This window comes from Rhineura floridana, chromosome 3 (assembly GCF_030035675.1).
Source record: "Rhineura floridana isolate rRhiFlo1 chromosome 3, rRhiFlo1.hap2, whole genome shotgun sequence".
Taxonomy (NCBI): Eukaryota; Metazoa; Chordata; class Lepidosauria; order Squamata; family Rhineuridae; genus Rhineura; species Rhineura floridana.
In genome coordinates this window covers 212,296,100-212,313,176 of record NC_084482.1, presented here as the reverse complement: position 1 = coordinate 212,313,176, position 17,077 = coordinate 212,296,100, and the positions used below count along the sequence as shown (strand labels likewise).

General features: G+C 44.0%; 2 protein-coding genes across 9 annotated transcripts; both read right to left on the bottom strand.

Annotated features, from left to right (window-relative positions):
• Positions 1-3,368: 3,368 nt before the first annotated feature.
• LOC133378948 (zinc finger protein 239-like) lies at positions 3,369-6,103 on the bottom strand (the record flags this gene model as incomplete). Its single annotated transcript, XM_061613560.1, has 1 exon — positions 3,369-6,103. A coding segment is annotated over one exon (1,032 nt), but the record flags the coding sequence as incomplete, so codon positions are not given.
• On the bottom strand, positions 6,018-17,048 carry LOC133381505 (zinc finger protein with KRAB and SCAN domains 3-like). Of its 8 annotated transcripts, none has more exons than XM_061620676.1 (6): positions 15,894-17,038; positions 13,738-14,180; positions 13,301-13,382; positions 12,910-12,992; positions 12,539-12,665; positions 6,018-6,282 (listed from the first exon to the last, which is right to left on the bottom strand). In XM_061620676.1, exons 1-6 carry the CDS (start codon positions 16,018-16,020, stop codon positions 6,119-6,121), a joined length of 1,026 nt encoding a protein of 341 aa, XP_061476660.1. In that variant the 5' UTR covers positions 16,021-17,038; the 3' UTR covers positions 6,018-6,118. The 8 variants fall into 8 exon arrangements, with proteins under 8 accessions (XP_061476660.1, XP_061476658.1, XP_061476659.1 ...); XM_061620674.1 differs by lacking the exon at positions 6,018-6,282 and having other exon boundaries at positions 12,292-12,665; positions 15,894-16,156; positions 16,644-17,048; XM_061620675.1 differs by lacking the exon at positions 6,018-6,282 and having other exon boundaries at positions 12,292-12,665; positions 15,894-16,156; positions 16,834-17,048.
• Positions 17,049-17,077: the final 29 nt, after the last annotated feature.

The following is a 17,077-nucleotide window of genomic DNA, read 5'->3' as shown; positions in this document are numbered from 1 at the left end:
CAAACAAATCCTCATTGCAACCATCTTCCATCTGGAAACCTATGTCCTCACTGTGGGAGGCTGTGTGGATCCAGAATTGGCCTCCACAGTCACTTATGGACCCACTGTTAAAGCCCTTATTGTGGAAGACAATCTTACTCGGCCACGAGTGATCGCCAATGGAATCCAGTTTGGAAGAACCTGGAAGCTAGCACTCATCGTTGGCACTCGTTTCTTCTTTATTGTTTTCTTTTCTGCTTAGCTCCTAATTTTTCTAATGGAGTTTTGTTTGTTCTGAGGCCTTTGCCTTCCGTTTGAGAGAAGGAAGGATTCCTTGCGTTGAACCTGTGCGGCCTTCTTCACTTTTAAAGCTGTGCCCATTTCCCTCTAAACTACACCTCTGAGACTGAAGCTTTGGCTCATAAACAATTGTGATAAACTGTTTCGTGTTCCGCTTTCTTATTTCATGATTAAAATATATTAACTTATTGAATTTTTCTCATAATGACAACAAAACAATCAGCCACAACTGTAACCCCAACGCCCCCCCTCCTCATGCGAGGGACATCCCACATCCAAATCTACTAAAGATGATACCCTTAAGAAGAGCTTCTGGGAAACTTATAGATACCAGTTCCATGATGGTTAAGTTGTCCAAAATTTGGTAAAGGGCTTTGGGATCAGTCCACAGCTGCTGTCTCTCCAAACAGAAATGAAACAAACATCATCCAAGTCTCTGTAAAAGTATCTTCTTTTTACCAGATGCTAGTTTCAATTTTTGTGTTGGTTTTTTACCCTGGGGTGTAGTTGTGTGGGGTCTCAGGTCTTTGACCCCTTACTTTTTTGGGAACAGGGTCCCAGTGTCTCCAGCACCCTACAAGCCAATCAGAACAAAAGGGGAATGTGTTAGCCACTGACAAGAGTCTTCTAACATGCTTCCTTGTCCTTTCCTGCTGACTAGAGCCAGAGTGAAAGGAGGTGAATTGGCCACTGAGAAGACTCTTTTCAGTAGGAAACACTCTTCTCTTTCATGCTTACTGGCTCCTAGGGATGTCTGTTGTTGTGGGAGAAGGCATTAACAAGGATCTCATTCTCAACCCAGCGGCAAAAAGAGAGGGAAGGGGAGGGGCTCTAATGATCATGAAGAGACAGTACACACCATTGATTTTTCCAGCAAAGCAATTCTCATCAGTTTCTTGGACAAACCTGCCCAGTCTTTCCAGTGATGTGCAGCCTCCTGCCTTGCAGCTAACAGCTAATATCTTGTTCTTTATATTCATACATTTCCCAAGATTCATTTCTGTATAACAGACCTGGGGAACCTTTGGTTGCCCAGATATTGCTGAACTGTGCCTCCCATCATATTTGACCACTAGCTGTGCTTGCTGGAGCTGATGGGAATTGTAGTTCAGCAACACCTGGAGGGCCAAAGGTTCCTCACACCTGTTGCACAACTTGCAATTGACTTCTCTTTGATTTTGTTATGCTTACACCTTTCAAAAACTAAAGTGAATTCATTGGCCTTTTGATGATGCATTTAATAAGTTGTATTCCAATTTGATTGTAGCCTCAAGAGTCCTGTTTGCCCACCACCCTCTTCCTACTGTGGCAAATTAGGGCATAACTGGATGACGCTGTTCAGAGAGAATAGATTGCTGTGAATTCAAGGTTAATTGCAGAGGGGTAAAAATCCCAGATGAGTTAGGTGGCACTACGTCAGAACATTTAGGTTCACTACATGAAAGAATACTGAGTTTCAAAACAGATTAGGATCCAACAGTGGGCTTTACCAAGATAGGACAGAGTCCCACAATTCTCCTCCATGATTTCACTGTGTAGAGCTCTCTGGTCAGGATCCAGCAAAGCCAAACCTTGTCCTCCAAGGACACTGGATCTTGAAAGGCAAGAAAATATTTCCTCCTCATAGAAAAACATGAAGATGATCTGCTACCTACATGCAAAAGTTAGTTAAGGTGAGGTGGCTGGTCATTATTTTCAGGACTGAAACCTTCTTGAGTGGCATTCACAGCTTTTGTTGAGGGCAGCTTTGAGAGAAGCAAAGAGAAGGAAATTTGGTCAGGCTGGGGGAGGTGAGCAGGGGCCAGAGGGGCACGCATCCTGGGCCCAGCCTCTCCCTCTACCTGATCAGCTTCTGCTCCACCACAAACAGGAGATGGTTTAGTAGAGCTTGCTGACATCGTTCAGCCACCTGTGAGAAAGAAAATGGGCCCAAACACCATTAGTATATGCTATTCTCAGAGGTTAAACCATATAGGTCTAACTGCACAAGTATCAGGTGAGCGAGTTTCAGGTGTTTATTCAGTTTTTATTTCCATTGTGTGATAAAATATCTCTCCACATGTGAGCTCTTGGCCAAAAAAGTCTCTGGGTGAGTTACCTTAATCTCTGGACTCTTAGCTTTCATTTTTTTAAAGTTTCTATTCTAGGTGGTCTGGGTCAAGAGATAAACACCAAAATGTCAGCCCCCCCCTTCCCACAACTTCTGTTAGAGGTTCACTGCTCTAATCCTTGCCCTTTCAGGTTTTTAGCCAATAAGTGAAGTCAGGATTGTGATTGACAAGAGATATGGTGACCTGCAGGCAATAGCTAGAACTCACTGCAAATCTTGAAAAGTTTCATTTTCCTGTTTGTCTGCACAACAGCAGTTGAGTGACTGTATATTATACTTTTCAAATTATAAGGAATCAAACAAGGTTAAATTTTACTGGGCTGTTGAAGAGGGCAGTTTTTTGTCTAATTCATAGCCTGTTTTGAAAACCTTCCCAATATGAAATTTTAATCCATTACCCTCTCTGGCAGTAAAGCTACAATGCTAATCCCACATGCATAGGAGTAAACCCCAATGAATTCAGTAGGGCTTACTTTTGAGTAGACATAGTAAGGATTAAAAGTGCATGACCTCCCCCAAAGAATCCTGGGAAGTGTAGTTTCCCCCTCACAGTTATGGTTCCCACCACCCTTAACAAACAACAGTTCCGAGGATTCTGTGGTGGGATTCATGTGCTTCAAATGTATGTTGAATGTGCTTTAAATACATGGTGTGCCTTAGGTATATTATGCATTCATTAGTGAATTGAAAAGAGGAAATTTAAAATATAATTTTTAAACAGGGGAAGGGCTGTAGCTCAGTGGTAGGGCACATGCTTTGCATGCAAAGGTCCAAAATCCAATCTCTGGAAAAGACTATCGCCTGGAATCCTGGAGAGCCAATGCTAGTCCATGTCATCAGTACTGAGCTAGATGGTACGAAATGGCCTGAGTCAGTATAAGGCAGATTCCTTTGTTCCTAAAAGAGGAAAGAGACCCAAGGGCCACAGTGACTCCGAAATTTATTTATGTATTTTTATTTACAACATTTATATACCACTTTATTGTAAAAAACCTCAAAGCTGTTTAAAGACGGAATTAAAACAATAAAATTATTTGCAAAAAGAGTTAAAGAAAGATAATTAAAAACATTCAAAATAATAAAACCAACAATGAGTTAAGAACAGATAAAAAGCATAACAGCTTCTATGTGCCTGGATAGACTTGCCTAAACAAAAAAATGTTTTCAGCAGGTGTCGAAGTGTACAATGAAGGCGCCTGCCTAATGTCAATAAGCAGGGACTTCCGAAGCATAGAATGGACTTATAAGAGAGCAGAACAAGTACTATGTGGCATCCATAACATGGAAAGCACACCTTGAACTTGGCCTGGGAGCAAATCAACAATCAGTGCAGATTTCAGAGCAGACATATTATGTGCTGACAGGGTCTCACTCATGTCAGCAATTGTGCTGCAGCATTCTGTACTAACTGCAGCCACCAGGGGAGGTTGTTACTGCATGGGGATTTCTGTGACCTTGCCTGACTGGCTGCTAGGTTTTTTTGCAATAAACAAAGTATTGGCTTCACAGAATTCAATACCTCTTTCTCCTGTTTCGTTTCTATCTCCTAAGCCCCATTTCCCCACAATTTCTAGTTCTTCTTTGTTCACTGCTTCTGCATTCCAATCCCCTATGATTATCATCATATCTTGTTTTGGTGCGTGATCAATTTCTTCCTGTACTTCTGTGTAAAATCTCTCTAATTCCTCTTCTTCTGTGTTTGGCGTTGGAGCATAGACTTGGGTGATGGTTATGTTGATAGGTTTCCCATTTAATCTCATTGATATCACTCACTCAGACCTTGAGTTGTAGCTCCTAATTGCTTTTGTTACATCATTTCTCACTATTAAAGCACCCCCATCTCATCTTAATTTCTCCATATCTACTCAGAAGTAAGACCTGTTGAGTTCTATGGGGCTTTCCTTAGGAAATGTGCTTATAATTGAAGCATTCAAAGGCATCCAGCTTTACTCCTGAGTGCTCCCATCTAACATCTACACAACACTAGGCTCCTTTCTTCCTACAATGGCCTTCTGGTGACTGGGCTGGCTGGTATACTTAAACCCTTCTTGCCAGAAGCAAGTAGGCTAGATTAGATGTTCCCTACCCAGGTTCTCTAAACATATGGGAATGATCCCGTCACTTCAGCTGGACCTGGGAACACCCACATTTAGCCAAGATTTCTATCTTAATTTCCAATTGGAGATTTTTTTGTTTGAGTGGTATGCTCCAAACAACTGTGGTTGAGGCTTAACAGATCATGCTGAATGACATCATTAGGGCCCTACCCCGTGACATTACTAGGGCCCGCTCCTGAAATCTCAGGGTTTGGGATGCTTCTAACCTGGCAACCCTACCTGTTATACACTGAAATATTAATATGGTTTCTCCATTTGTGATTTTTTTCACAACAGCAGAGGGTTGTCCTACTTCTGAAGCTCATTCCATATTCCAAGCATTTATAGGGTTTCTCCCCAGTGTGAATTCTTTGATGAATAATAAGATTAGAACTGGAAGGAAAGCTCTTTCAACGTTCCCAGCATGTATATGGTTCCTCCCCAGTGTGAATTCTTTGATGGGCAGTGAGCTGACACTTTTGTTTAAAGCCCTTTCCACATTCCAAGCATTTATATATTTTCTCTCTGGTGTGAATTCTTTGATGGGCAGTGAGAATTCTCTTGCAGCTAAATCTCTTCTCACATTTCAAGCAGTTATATGGTTTTCGTCGGTGTGAATTCTTTGATGTATAGTAAGTTTATAACTGGAAGGAAAATTCTTTCCACATTCGAAGCATTCATATGGTTTCTCTCTGGTGTGAATTCTTTGATGGGCCGTTAGTTGACACTTTTGATTAAAGCCGTTTCCACATTCCAAGCATTTATATGGTTTCTCCCCAGTGTGAATTCTTTGATGAACAGTGAGACTATACTTTTGTCTAAAGCCCTTTCCACATTCCAAGCATTTATATGGTTTCTCTCCAGTGTGAATTCTTTGATGGGCCGTTAGTTGACACTTTTGGTTAAAGCCTTTTCCACATTCCAAGCATTTATATGTTTTCTCTCCGGTGTGAATTCTTTGATGGGTAGTCAGCTGACATTTTTGTGTAAAGCCCTTTCCACATTCCAAGCATTTATGTGGTTTCTCCCCAGTATGAATTCTTTGATGGGCAGTGAGACTATGCTTGTGGCTAAAGCTCTTTCCGCATTCCAAGCATTTATATGGTTTCTCTCCAGTATGAATTCTTTGATGGGCAGTGAGCTGACACTTTTGGTTAAAGCCCTTTCCACATTGCAAGCACTTATATGTTTTCTCACCAGTGTGAATTCTTTGATGGGCAGTGAGAATTTTCTTATAGCAGAAGCCCTTTCCACATTCCAAGCATTTATATGGTTTCTCCCCAGTGTGAATTCTTTGATGGGCAGTGAGTTTACACTTGTATTTAAAGGTCTTTCCACATTCCAAGCATTTATGTGGTTTCTCTCCAGTGTGAATACTTTTATGGGCATTGAAATTTTTCTTATAGTAGAAGCTCTTTTCACATTCTAAGCATTTATATGCTTTGTCCTCAGTGTAAATTCGCTGATGCAAAGTAAGAGAGGATTTTTTGCTAGAGCTCTTTCTACATTCCACACATTCATATGGTTTTTCCCCTTTGTGGATCTTGCAGTGGGCTTTGCATTTGCTCTTAGAATTGAGACATTTCCAATAACCAACATATTTACTACTTTTGTTTCTGCTATGTGTTTTTCCTTAGACTGCAGTTGTATGGCCACTGCCCTGACAAGCAGAAGATTCATTCCTCCTCTTTTCTTCTGCTTCAGTTCTCCTTCTCTGCTGTTCCCTCTTCTTAGATCTCTCCTGTGTCTCTTTCCCACGTGATTCTTCCTTCTTCTTCACTTCCGACCTCTCACCTTCTGCAATAAAGAGAGAAACGGATAGAGCATGAGGGAAGAAATGGACCCTCAAATAATTGAACAACCTCAGGTAACAGTTGTGATAAAAGAAAACTGAAATGACTTGGGCGGGTGAGAGATCTACCCTAGGTTGAACAGCTTCTGTTGTCTGGCATTCACTGACAACTGAAGTGCTGTAGACTGTTGGATTTGGACCATGGTGTTCTGGGTTCAGCTCCCACTCGGAGGTTAATTTCATTGGGTGGTCCTGGGCCAATTACTCTCTTTCAGTCTAGCCTACAAGGTTGTACAGATAAATAGAACAACCAAAGATATTGTTTGCTGAACTCTTTGGAGCAAGGGAAGTACAGAAATGTGAGAAAATAAAGAGGGGAGACCCCATCCCTTGAATGCTTCCAGTGTTGGAGAGCCTATCACCTCCCTAGGTCATTGGTTCCACTGTTGTACTGCTCTGCTAGTTAGAGGGTCAGCTGAAATCTGGCTTCCTGTAAATGGAGCCCATTATTTCATGTTCTGTGTTCCGTTCTCAATCATCCCAGGGCAGTTTAAACCAGTCCAGCCATTGTCTATTTTTATTGATTTTATTATTAAATTTATATCCCGCCCTTCATTCCAGAATAAGCCCAGGGTGGCAAACAAAAACACTAAAAACACTCTTAAAACATGTTAAAAATGAAAGATTTTAAAATACCTTTAAAAACTAAACATCTTCAAAAACATTAAAACAAAACATTCTTAAAAACATCTTCAAAAACAAAAAAAGAGCTTTAAGACTTCTTAAAAGGAATTCCAACACAGACAGAGATATGGTCTCTACTTAAAAGGCTTGTTTAAAGAGGAAGGTCTTCACTAGGCACCAAAAAGATAACAGAGATAGTGCCTGTCTAATGTTTTAGGGGAGGGAATTCCAAAAGATAAGTGTCACAACACTAAAGGTCCGCATCCTATGTTATGTAAAAGGGACCTCCTGGTAAGTTGGTATCTGCAGGAGGCCCTCATCTGCACAGCTCAGTGATCAACTGGGTGTATAAGGGCGAAGGTGATCTTTCAGGTATCATGGTTCCAACCTGCATAGGGCTTTGTACACCAAAACCAGAACCTTGAATTCAGCTCAGTAGCTAATAGGCAGCCAGTGCAATTCTTTCAGCATCAGAGTGACTTCTTGGCGATACCCTGCCCTAGTGAGCAGTCGCTACGCAGGCAAGCTACTTTACCCTCAAAGTGCCTTCCAAACGATTCACAGTGGCCCTCCAAAGGATCTAAAACTACATTTCCTGGTGTTGACGTCAACAGACCCCTGACAATACGAAAAAGCTCCATGAACCACTACTTGAGGATGCAATGGGGGCAGAGAAGTGGGCTTCCTTCACCGCTCTCACCACCACACAGTAGACACAGTTATGTGTTTTGTGCTTGATCAAGCTCACCGCACGCCTTTCACCACTTATTTATTTATTTATTTATTATTAAATTTATTAGTCGCCCATCTGGCTGGTTGTCCAGCCACTCTGGGCGACGTACAAGATAAAAAACAATACATTAAAACGTTAAAGTTTAAAACCATAACAGTAAAAAACCTAACCCACCCCAAAAGCCTGCCTGAAGAGCCAGTTTTCCCCAGCATTATTGTCTTCTCTAGTGAATCATGTCTTCTCATGATTATTAATATTATTGAATTTATTAGTCACCCATCTGGCTGGCTGTCCAGCCACTCTGGGCGACGTACAAAATAGACATACAATACGTAGGAATTAAAAATCTAAAAACAATGAAGATAAAATCTAGCCAACCCCAAAAGCCTGCCTGAAGAGCCAGGTCTTCAAGGCCTGGCGGAAACTCATCATGGAAAGGGCATGGCGGACAGCATTTGGGAGTTCCACAGGGTGGGGGCCACTATTGAAAAAGCCCTCTCTCTAGTCCTCACCAGTCTAGCTGTTTTAACCGGTGGGATCGAGAGAAGGTCTTCTGAGGCTGATCTTGTTGAGTGGCATCCCTGATGATGCTGGAGGCGCTCCTTCAGATAGACTGGGCTAAAACCTTATAGGGTTTTATTTTTATTTTTTTTCAATTAATTTTTATTCCAATTTTCAAAACCAAAACAATACAAAAAGAAAACAACACAAATCAATAACTAGTACAATACAAAAACAAATATATATATATATATATATAAAAAAGAAAGAATATTGACTTCCGATTTGTCATAGTTCAGCTATAAATCTATAATATATAACAAACCCATCTCTTAATAGATTATAAAATCACCTTCCTCCAACGGTTATCTTAGTTGGTTTCAAATCTCATTAATATCATATCATTTTAATCTTCCACAAAAAGTCAAAGAGAAGTTTCCAATCCTTGAGATATATGTCAATCCATTTTTTTTTCTGAATATACATGCCAATTAATCCAACTGATCAAATCTACTAAGTCCAGTAATTTTAAATCGCTCTTCTGTCATTATCCATATTGGGTCCATCTTGCATCTTCCATCTTTACGCACCCAAAAATCTTGCTGTCATAGTCATATAATAAAAGTCTGATAGGAATTTCCTCCATCACAGATATTTTCTTGCCACCAAATCCAAACGTATCACTGAAGTATTGTTGCAAAGCCGCATCTCTGTTCCTCTTTTCCACATGATACACTAGTACATCTCTTGAAGGTTTTTCCATTGACACAAAACAGGGATTAATTCTGTTAACTTTCTCCATTTCAAGTTCCATCAAATCCTTCCAGTCCAAGAATTTTTTTGAACCGATAATATCTTTATCTCCAATCTCTTCAATTCCTTCAGAGACAGCGCTGAATTCCAAATTGTAATATTTGTCTCCAGGATCCATCACAGCCAGGAAATCCAAATCTTTTTTCATGTCCATAATTAAACCAATCTCCATAGTTTGAACCTTGCCTTTAATTTCTCTTTCATCCTTTTTTTGTTTTCCAGATCTATCTTTATTCTCCTTTCTCATAGAATCCTGAGTTTCTTTCAGCTCCTGTCTCATTTCGTGAAATTCAATTCTCCACGCTTGTCTATTATTTCTCAGTTCTTGTTTTATTGACTTAATCCCATTCATTATTTTCTGAAACATGTCTAGAGATAAAGTCCCTTCTTGTATGTCCATGATCTTCTTAATTGTCATTCTTAAAGCCAAAGGAACAAAACTCCTTCAATTTTCAATGTCCCAAACAAAGAGCAGCTTATTTCTTTAACCAGTTACAAAGGAGTTAATCTTTCCAACAAACTAACGTCACACGCTAGACAGCCCTTATCTCTTATCTGCCCGGAAGTGTAAGAACAGCTTTAGTTCACAGCGTCGAAATAGCTAATAGCAGAGAGAATGAGCAGATTCGTCAAAAAAAAAAAAAAAAGTAGACCAGGAAAAATAGTCCCAGCCGTAGATCAAAAAGATTTCTTATCTCTCCCAATCAAAAATCTCTCGTCTGTTGTAATCTTTAAAAAGCTATTTTCCATGTCAGCTTTTTGCAATAAAAAAAAAGATAAGCTATTTATATTTTCTTCCCCCTTAGTTCCGTGAATAAAAAAAAGGAAAGTCTTACCTCACCTAGGTTATCTCAATTGCTGTTACTTTGACAAATCTCTTTAGCTGTATAGATAAGAAAATGATGAATGTAGACAGGAGGATGTTTGCCTGTTAATCCGTATAAAAAAACGGGTCACTTATCCAGCTGAGCTAGCATAAAAATCCTCGCTCTGGCTGAGCTGCTGGAAGACAGACAATTCTGACGAATTCCAGACTCCAACAATCAAAACAAAGCTATGTGGGAAATCTCACGTTTCTTCTTTAACCGGAAGAAATTATTCCCAGTCAGAAAAGAGCCTTCTGACTGAATTTAACCTGGATAAGTTTCATCCAAGACGGAGCTTGTCTCGGAGGCTGCACAGGCGTAGGGATCCTCCTGGGAAGTGAAAACCGTATAGGGTTTTAAAGGTCAAAACCAACACCTTGAATTGGGCCCAGTAAACAACCGGTAGTCAGTGCAACTCCTTCAGCACTGGAGTGATGTGATCTTGCCGGCGGCTGCCTTTAATCAGACGAGCCGCCGCATTCTGTACCAGTTGCAGCTTCCGGACCATTTTCAAGAGTAACCCCACGTAGAGCGCATTACAGTAGTCTAGGCGAGAGGTGACCAGGGCATGTACTACTGGTGGGAGCAGATGGTTGGGAAGGTAGGGGCGCAGCCTCCGTATCAGATGGAGTTGATACAGCGCCGCCCGGCTCACAGCCGAGACTTGAGCCTCCATGGACAGCTGGAAGTCAAGAATGACCTCCAGACTGTGGACCTGGTCTTTCAGGGGCAATCGTACCCCATTGAGCACCAGGTCCACATCCCCCAGCCTTCCCTTGTCTCCCACAAACAGTACTTCGGTTTTGTCAGGGTTCAGCTTCAGCTTATTCCTTCCCATCCAGCCACTCACCGACTCCAGGCACTTGGACAGGGTTTCTACAGCCAACCTCGGTGAAGATTTAGATGAGAGATAGAGCTGCGTGTCATCCGCATACTGATGACATTGCAGCCCAAATCTCCTGATGATTGCCCCCAGCAGCTTTATATAGATGTTGAACAGCATTGGGGAGAGGATGGAACCCTGTGGCACCCCACAAGTGAGAGGCCAAGGATCCGAAACCTCATCCTCCAATGCCACTCTTTGGTACCTACCAGAGGGGAAGGAATGGAACCACTGCAATACAGTGCCCCCCATGCCTAACCTCTTCAGGCGGTCCAGGAGGATAACGTGGTCAACGGTATCAAAAGCCGATGAGAGATCAAGGAGGACAAGGAAGGTGCATTCGCCCCTATCCCACACCCTCCTCATATCATCTACCAAGGCGACCAAGACTGTTTCAGTCCCATGTCCAGGCCTGAAGCCCAATTGAAATGGATCCAGATAATCCGCTTCCTCCAAGTGCGCTTGCAAATGCTTCGCCACCACCCACTCAACCGCCTTGCCTAAGAATGGCAAATTTGAGACTGGGCGAAAGTTGTTCAGATCTTGGGGATCCAAGGAGGGCTTCTTTAAGATTGGTTTTATTACTGCCTCCTTGAGCGCTGATGGCATTACTCCCTCTTCGAGAGATGTATTTACCACCATCTTGATCCCCTCACCCAGTCTATCTTTGCAGCTCATAATGAGCCACGATGGGCAAGGATCGAGTAAGCAAGTGGTTGGCTTTAAGGTTGAAAGCACTTTGTCCACTTCATCAGATGGAAGAAGCTGGAACTGATCCCACACCACCAGAGCACCACTGGTCACCTCTGGCTCGCTCACTGTGTCCACAGCGCACGGAATAGCACTCTTAATACGATCGATTTTCTCCGCAAAGTGTTTAGCAAACTCGTCACAGGAGGCCTTAGCATGTTCCATTGGTTCCGGAGCAACTGGACCGACCAGGCTCCGGACCACTTGGAACAGTCTCCTGGGACAGCACTTGCACTCTAGCCATCGTTCAGCCTGTCTCATTGCCCTGAGTTCACAGGTGTACCACGGTAAAAGCCAGGCTCCACAATGCCGGAGAGGGTGCTCAGGGGCAACCGTGTCAAGAGCCCGACATATCTCATTGTTCCACAGCATGACAAGGAGTTCAACAAGGTCACCTGCCCTATCTACTAGAAACTCTCCCAGGGCATTCAGGAATCCAGTGGGTTCCATTAGCCTCCGCGGTCAGACCATCTTAATTTGTCCACCACCCCTCGGGGGAGGATTGGGGCAGTAAATCTAAACCTCACCAGGAATGAAGAATGTCTTGAAGGCCATTAGAGGATGCTGTTCAGAGAGAATAAAATAGATAGCTGTGTATTGAAGGTTTATTTATTTATTGTCCTTGTATACCGCCCTATAGCTGAAGCTCTCTTGGCGGTTTACAGCAATCAAAAACATTAAAACAAATATACAATTTAAAACACATATTTTAAAAACAATTTAAAACAATTTAAAAATTTAAAACAATATAAAAACAATTTAAAATACATGAAAATGCCTGGAAGAGGAGGAAAGTCTTGACCAGGCGCCAAAAAGATAACAGTGTTGGCGCCAGGTGCACCTCGTCAGGGAGATAATTCAAAAATTAGGGGGCCACCACTGAGAAGGTCCTCTCCCTTGTTGCCAGGTTAATTGCAGAGGGGTGAGAATACCAGATGAAGTAGGTGGCACTACGTCAGAACATTTAGGTTCGCTCCATGAAGGAATATTGAGTTTCAAAACAGATATTAGGATCCAACAGTGGGCCTTACCAAGACATAACAGAGTCCCACAAATCTCCTCCATGAGAGCCTTATGCAAAGATCTCTGGTCAGGATCCAGCAGAGCCCACTCCTCTTCCGTGAAATAAACAGCCACATCCTCCAAGGACACGGGACCCTGAAAGGCAAGAAAGCATAGAGAACATGAATATGATCTGCTACCTACATGCAAAAGTTAGTTAAGGTGAGGTGGCTGGTCATTATTCCCAGGACTGAAACCTTCTTGAATGGTATTCACAGCTTTTGTTGAGGGCAGCTTTGAGAGAAGCAAAGAAATCCATTAAGACCCACGGAGGTGAGCAGAGGACAGAGAGGCACCCAGGCTGCCCCCAGACTCTCCCCCTTCTGAGTCTTCCTCCTACCTGATCCAGAGCGACAGCAACAGCTTCTCCTCCAACACAAACAAGAGATGGCTTAATAGGTCTTGCTGACATCGTTCCATCACCTGTGAGAAACAAAATGGGCGCAGAAGCCATTAGTATAGGCTATTCTCAGAGGTCTAACTGCAGAGCGGTCTTAGCAGCTGAGTGAGTTTCAGGTGTTTATTCACAGCTTATGTTTCAGTTGCGTGATAAAACATCTCTTCCCATTTGGACTCTTGGCCAAAAATCAAAGTGGTGATTCCCATGTACAAAATCGTGATGTGATGTAAGTAGGAGCATTTCTGAGCCTTAGAAAAGGCTGGAGACAAGATTAAAGGAGTCAAAGTCAACAGAGAGAGACCAAATGGAGATACTCCACATTCATCCTTACCCAGCAGCCTCTGCCTGGGGTCCAATGGAGTCTTCTCTGCCTCAGGGAAATCAGTTCCTATTTCCGCAAAGAGATCCTTTTCCTGAAAGAGCATAATAAGAGCTCAAGTCATATAACAAGGAGCAGGATTAGAAATTTAATTAATTAGAAATTTAATTAGATTAATTATTACCTCTTTAGTCCCTTCAGTACCACTCCCTATATATATATACATGTGGGTGTGTAGATAAATAAATAAAAGGACTAACAGAGGCAAACCCCAGAGGAGTATTGGATATCAAGGGTAGCCAAGGTGATGCCCTCCACAGGTTGCTGGACTCCAGCCTGCATCAGCCCCAGCCAGTGTGATGAATGGTCAGTGATGATGGGAGTTTTACTTCAATAACATCTGGAGGGCACCACGTTGGCTGTCCCTGATCTACATGAAACCCTCTCACCTGCTGCTCTTCCTGCTTCTCGTCCTCTGCCCGGCTCAGGAGGAAACCTTCTGCCAGGGCCACCGCCTGGGAACTGGTCTCCGCTCCACACTCCCTCACCCAGCTCTCCATCTCTGGGGGCAGGATAGCCAGGAACTGCTCCAGGATCACCAGGTCCAGGATCTGGTTCTTTGAGTGTCGCTCCGGCTTCAGCCACTCACGGCAAAGAAGGTGGAGTCGGCTGCAAGCCTCTCGGGGCCCCTCAGCCTCCTGGTAGCGGAAACGCCGGAACTGCTGGCGCTGCACATCTGAGCTGAGGGGGTTCTCCCTCAAGATCTTCTGCACATTTCCCCCACAGAATTCCTCCACACAGGTACCAGTCTTGATGGCATCAGGGCCAAGTCCTGCTTCAGGGGCAGCTGAGTCTTTCTGTTCCATCTTTGATCTGTGGGTAAGAAGATATCCTGGACAGACTCTGCCAGTCAGTGTAGGCAATACTGAGCTAGGTGGAGCAATAGTCTGAAGCAGAATAAGGCAACTTCCTATATTCCCTAACTTATTTCTGTGACTTTTTCAATGAGTTTGCTACAACACAGACTTTTTGTTTAACTGTGAATGAAATATCTTATTAATGTGATCTGTTGACATATTTGGTAATCTTTTGGTTTTGTACTGGCCCCTTTCAGAGTTCAGAGCGAGCTATGTTGTGGCGTATTAAATTAGAACCTGGTAGAGATAAGGAAATGAAGGATCTTAGAGTATGACGTGGAGAAAGAGAACAAAAAATCCAAAGTTCTGGTATTGTTATCGTCAGTTAATGAAGGACTAATTTTCCCTTCACCCCAGCCGGCCTGAGTGATGGGACTACGGACACAACGGTGCCACTGACTGATTGGCCTTTTAATTGATTTCTTCACCAATTTACCTTTTAATACAAGAAGTTTGTTTTCTTTCAGTCAGGGTCTCCTGAGTTTGGTTCCTCTGACTGCCAGTTTCAGTAGCACTTTCTATTCAATCTCAAAAGATTCCTGCATCACAGTAGTTGCATCTCCAGTAGTTTTTCTTCTCTTTTCTTGCTTTTCCACATGTTATTATGCAGACTTGTCAGCCTGAGAAAAACACACCACCTCTCCCTCCACCAGCAGTCTACCCCCATTGTTTGCACGTCTCACTAACTAGGACTAGCTTTTAAGAGGAGGGGAAAAGGAAGCTCTGCTCCCTGGTGGTGGATGTTATGATGGGGGATCCTGAAAGGGTCAGTTGAAGACAGGCCACCTCCTTAAAGGGTGAGGATCTCCCTTTCTGTCGTGGGCCCTCCAGTGTTTTCTCTCCCTTCACCAGCTGAGGCTGCAATCTGGGGCAGCTTCCCCCCCACATGGGTCTCCTAGCCCCCTCCTCGGTCCCCTGCCTTGCCATTCCTCCTCTGCAGCCTCCCCAGGGGCCCAAATGCACAACAGAGGAGGGGGCTTACCAGACCCCAGAAGGGACCACCCACGCAGCAGCACTTGGGGGAGAGAAGCTGCTTTTCTGCAAGGGAAACTCCAGGCAGGGAGGGACGGAGCGGGAGGAGACACATTTCCTTGGAAGCCCCCCCTCCTATCTCTTTCCTCTCTAGGAATTTTATTCTGTTCATTCTAACCCTTAGAAAGTCAAGCACCAGGATGATCTCTCAAAGCGGGAGCCAAGGAGGAAAGAGGCATTGCACAGAGCAGAGGAAGACACGGAGCTCCTTCCCTATACCGAGTCAGAGCATGGGGGTCCATCTACCTCAGTGCTGTTTGCACTGACTGGCAGCAGCTGCTCTCCAGGGTTTCCAGCAGGGAGTCTCCCACAGCCTAACCTAGAGATGCCTTTGAGACTGAACCTGGGACCTTCTGCAGGCAAAGCAGCTGTTCTACCCACTGAGCCACCTGCAGCCCCTCCCTGGGGGTTTGGCCTCTCCTGGGGGCTCAAGACTCCTCCCACCCCCCACCAAATACGGAAATCGGGCAGAGAAGGCTCCGCGCTGGTTCTGCTGCCCTGAGAAGGGAAGAGGTGCTGGTATCTGTGTCACCACATCCGGGAGACGGGCGGGATCCGAAAGCCAAGCAGACTTTTGTCAGTCTCTGCACCCTCCTCCCCTGCGGCCTCCGGACGCCCCGAAACCCAAATGCCCCAAGAGGGAGGGGGGGACTCACCGAAGGACGCAGCGCCTGGGAAAGACGGAGGCTCCTCCCATTCACGTGGGAAGCCAGGTGGGGAGGGTCTCCGGAGGGTTACTGGCTTGGCTTTCCGGTTCCATTCATCTGCCAGATACAGCAACATATTTCCCCTTCTCACGCAAGCCAAACCAGTTTGAAGCCTTCTCTGCCAGCATGTAAAAGAATTCTGTTCATTCTTGAGAAGAGCAACAACGATTTATTTCTTCCAGACAGAATTGTTATCTTTCCTCCCTTGACGGCTGAGGAAATTAACACACAAGACAGAAAAAGATAAGAAGTCATCAGAATGGATTGTTCCTTACGTTGGACTGATTATTACTGTTTGTTTCCTAGGAAGATATATACTTCGTTTGTGTGTATGGAGGGAGGGAGAGAGAATGTAGCTCCTTTTCTTGGTACTTGTCATTGATTCTATTTTGATTGTTAGTTGTTTGACATTCCGTGGCTCAGGGAGGTGGAGAAAACAAAAAGGACCAAATGAAATGTGTGTTTGCTCCCTTTTCCTTAATTCCTGTTCACAGGATGACCGTTGCCTCAAATGGAGATCTGTTGGCAGGTCATATCTACAAAGTATACAGTTTTTCAGGCTTTGTAGCAAAGCCATATGCTGGGCATGAGTTCCATGTTCTCCCAGGGAGGGCTGGTTTTCCCCCCGTTCTGTCTGAACTTAATTTTCTGTAACTGCCAAAAGTAGCTGAACTGACTTGGCCTTCAGACGCCATTCACCTTCCAGGCAGAGTCACAGACACCATCACGTCTTCCCTCCTCACGCAAGCAACCCCACCTGTAGAGCCTTCTCTGCCAGCTCCCTCATACTTTTCAGGCTTGGGAGTCTTGAGCCCCTCCAGGCCAAACCCCCAGGGAGCGGCCACAGCTCAGCGGGTAGAGCGGCTGCTGTGCATGCAGAAGGTCCCACCTTGAGCCCCCAAGCATCTCCTTGTCTGAAACAGTTGAGAGCTGCTGCCAGCCAGAACAGACAGCACTGAGCTAGATGGGTCCCAATGATTCAACTCAGTATAGGGCAGGAGTCTTCCTGTGTTCTGAGCAATGCCTCTTTCCTCCTTAGCTCCCGTTTTGAGCGAGGGTTAAAATATACGAAACGAGATTGCTAGAGGGGAAAGAGGAAGAGGAGGTACTGGAGCCATCAAAGAAAATGCGGC

Excerpts from the sequence above, each read along its gene's own strand:
- LOC133381505 (XM_061620673.1), bottom strand. The coding sequence starts at position 16,020 with ATGTTGCTGTATCTGGCAGATGAATGGAACCGGAAAGCCAAGCCAGTA. Across the intron at positions 12,993-13,300 it reads CCCCAGGCAGAGGCTGCTGG|GTGATGGAACGATGTCAGCA; the intron begins GTAAGGATGAAT and ends TGTTTCTCACAG. Across the intron at positions 12,666-12,909 it reads TTGCTGTCGCTCTGGATCAG|GGTCCCGTGTCCTTGGAGGA; the intron begins GTAGGAGGAAGA and ends CTTGCCTTTCAG.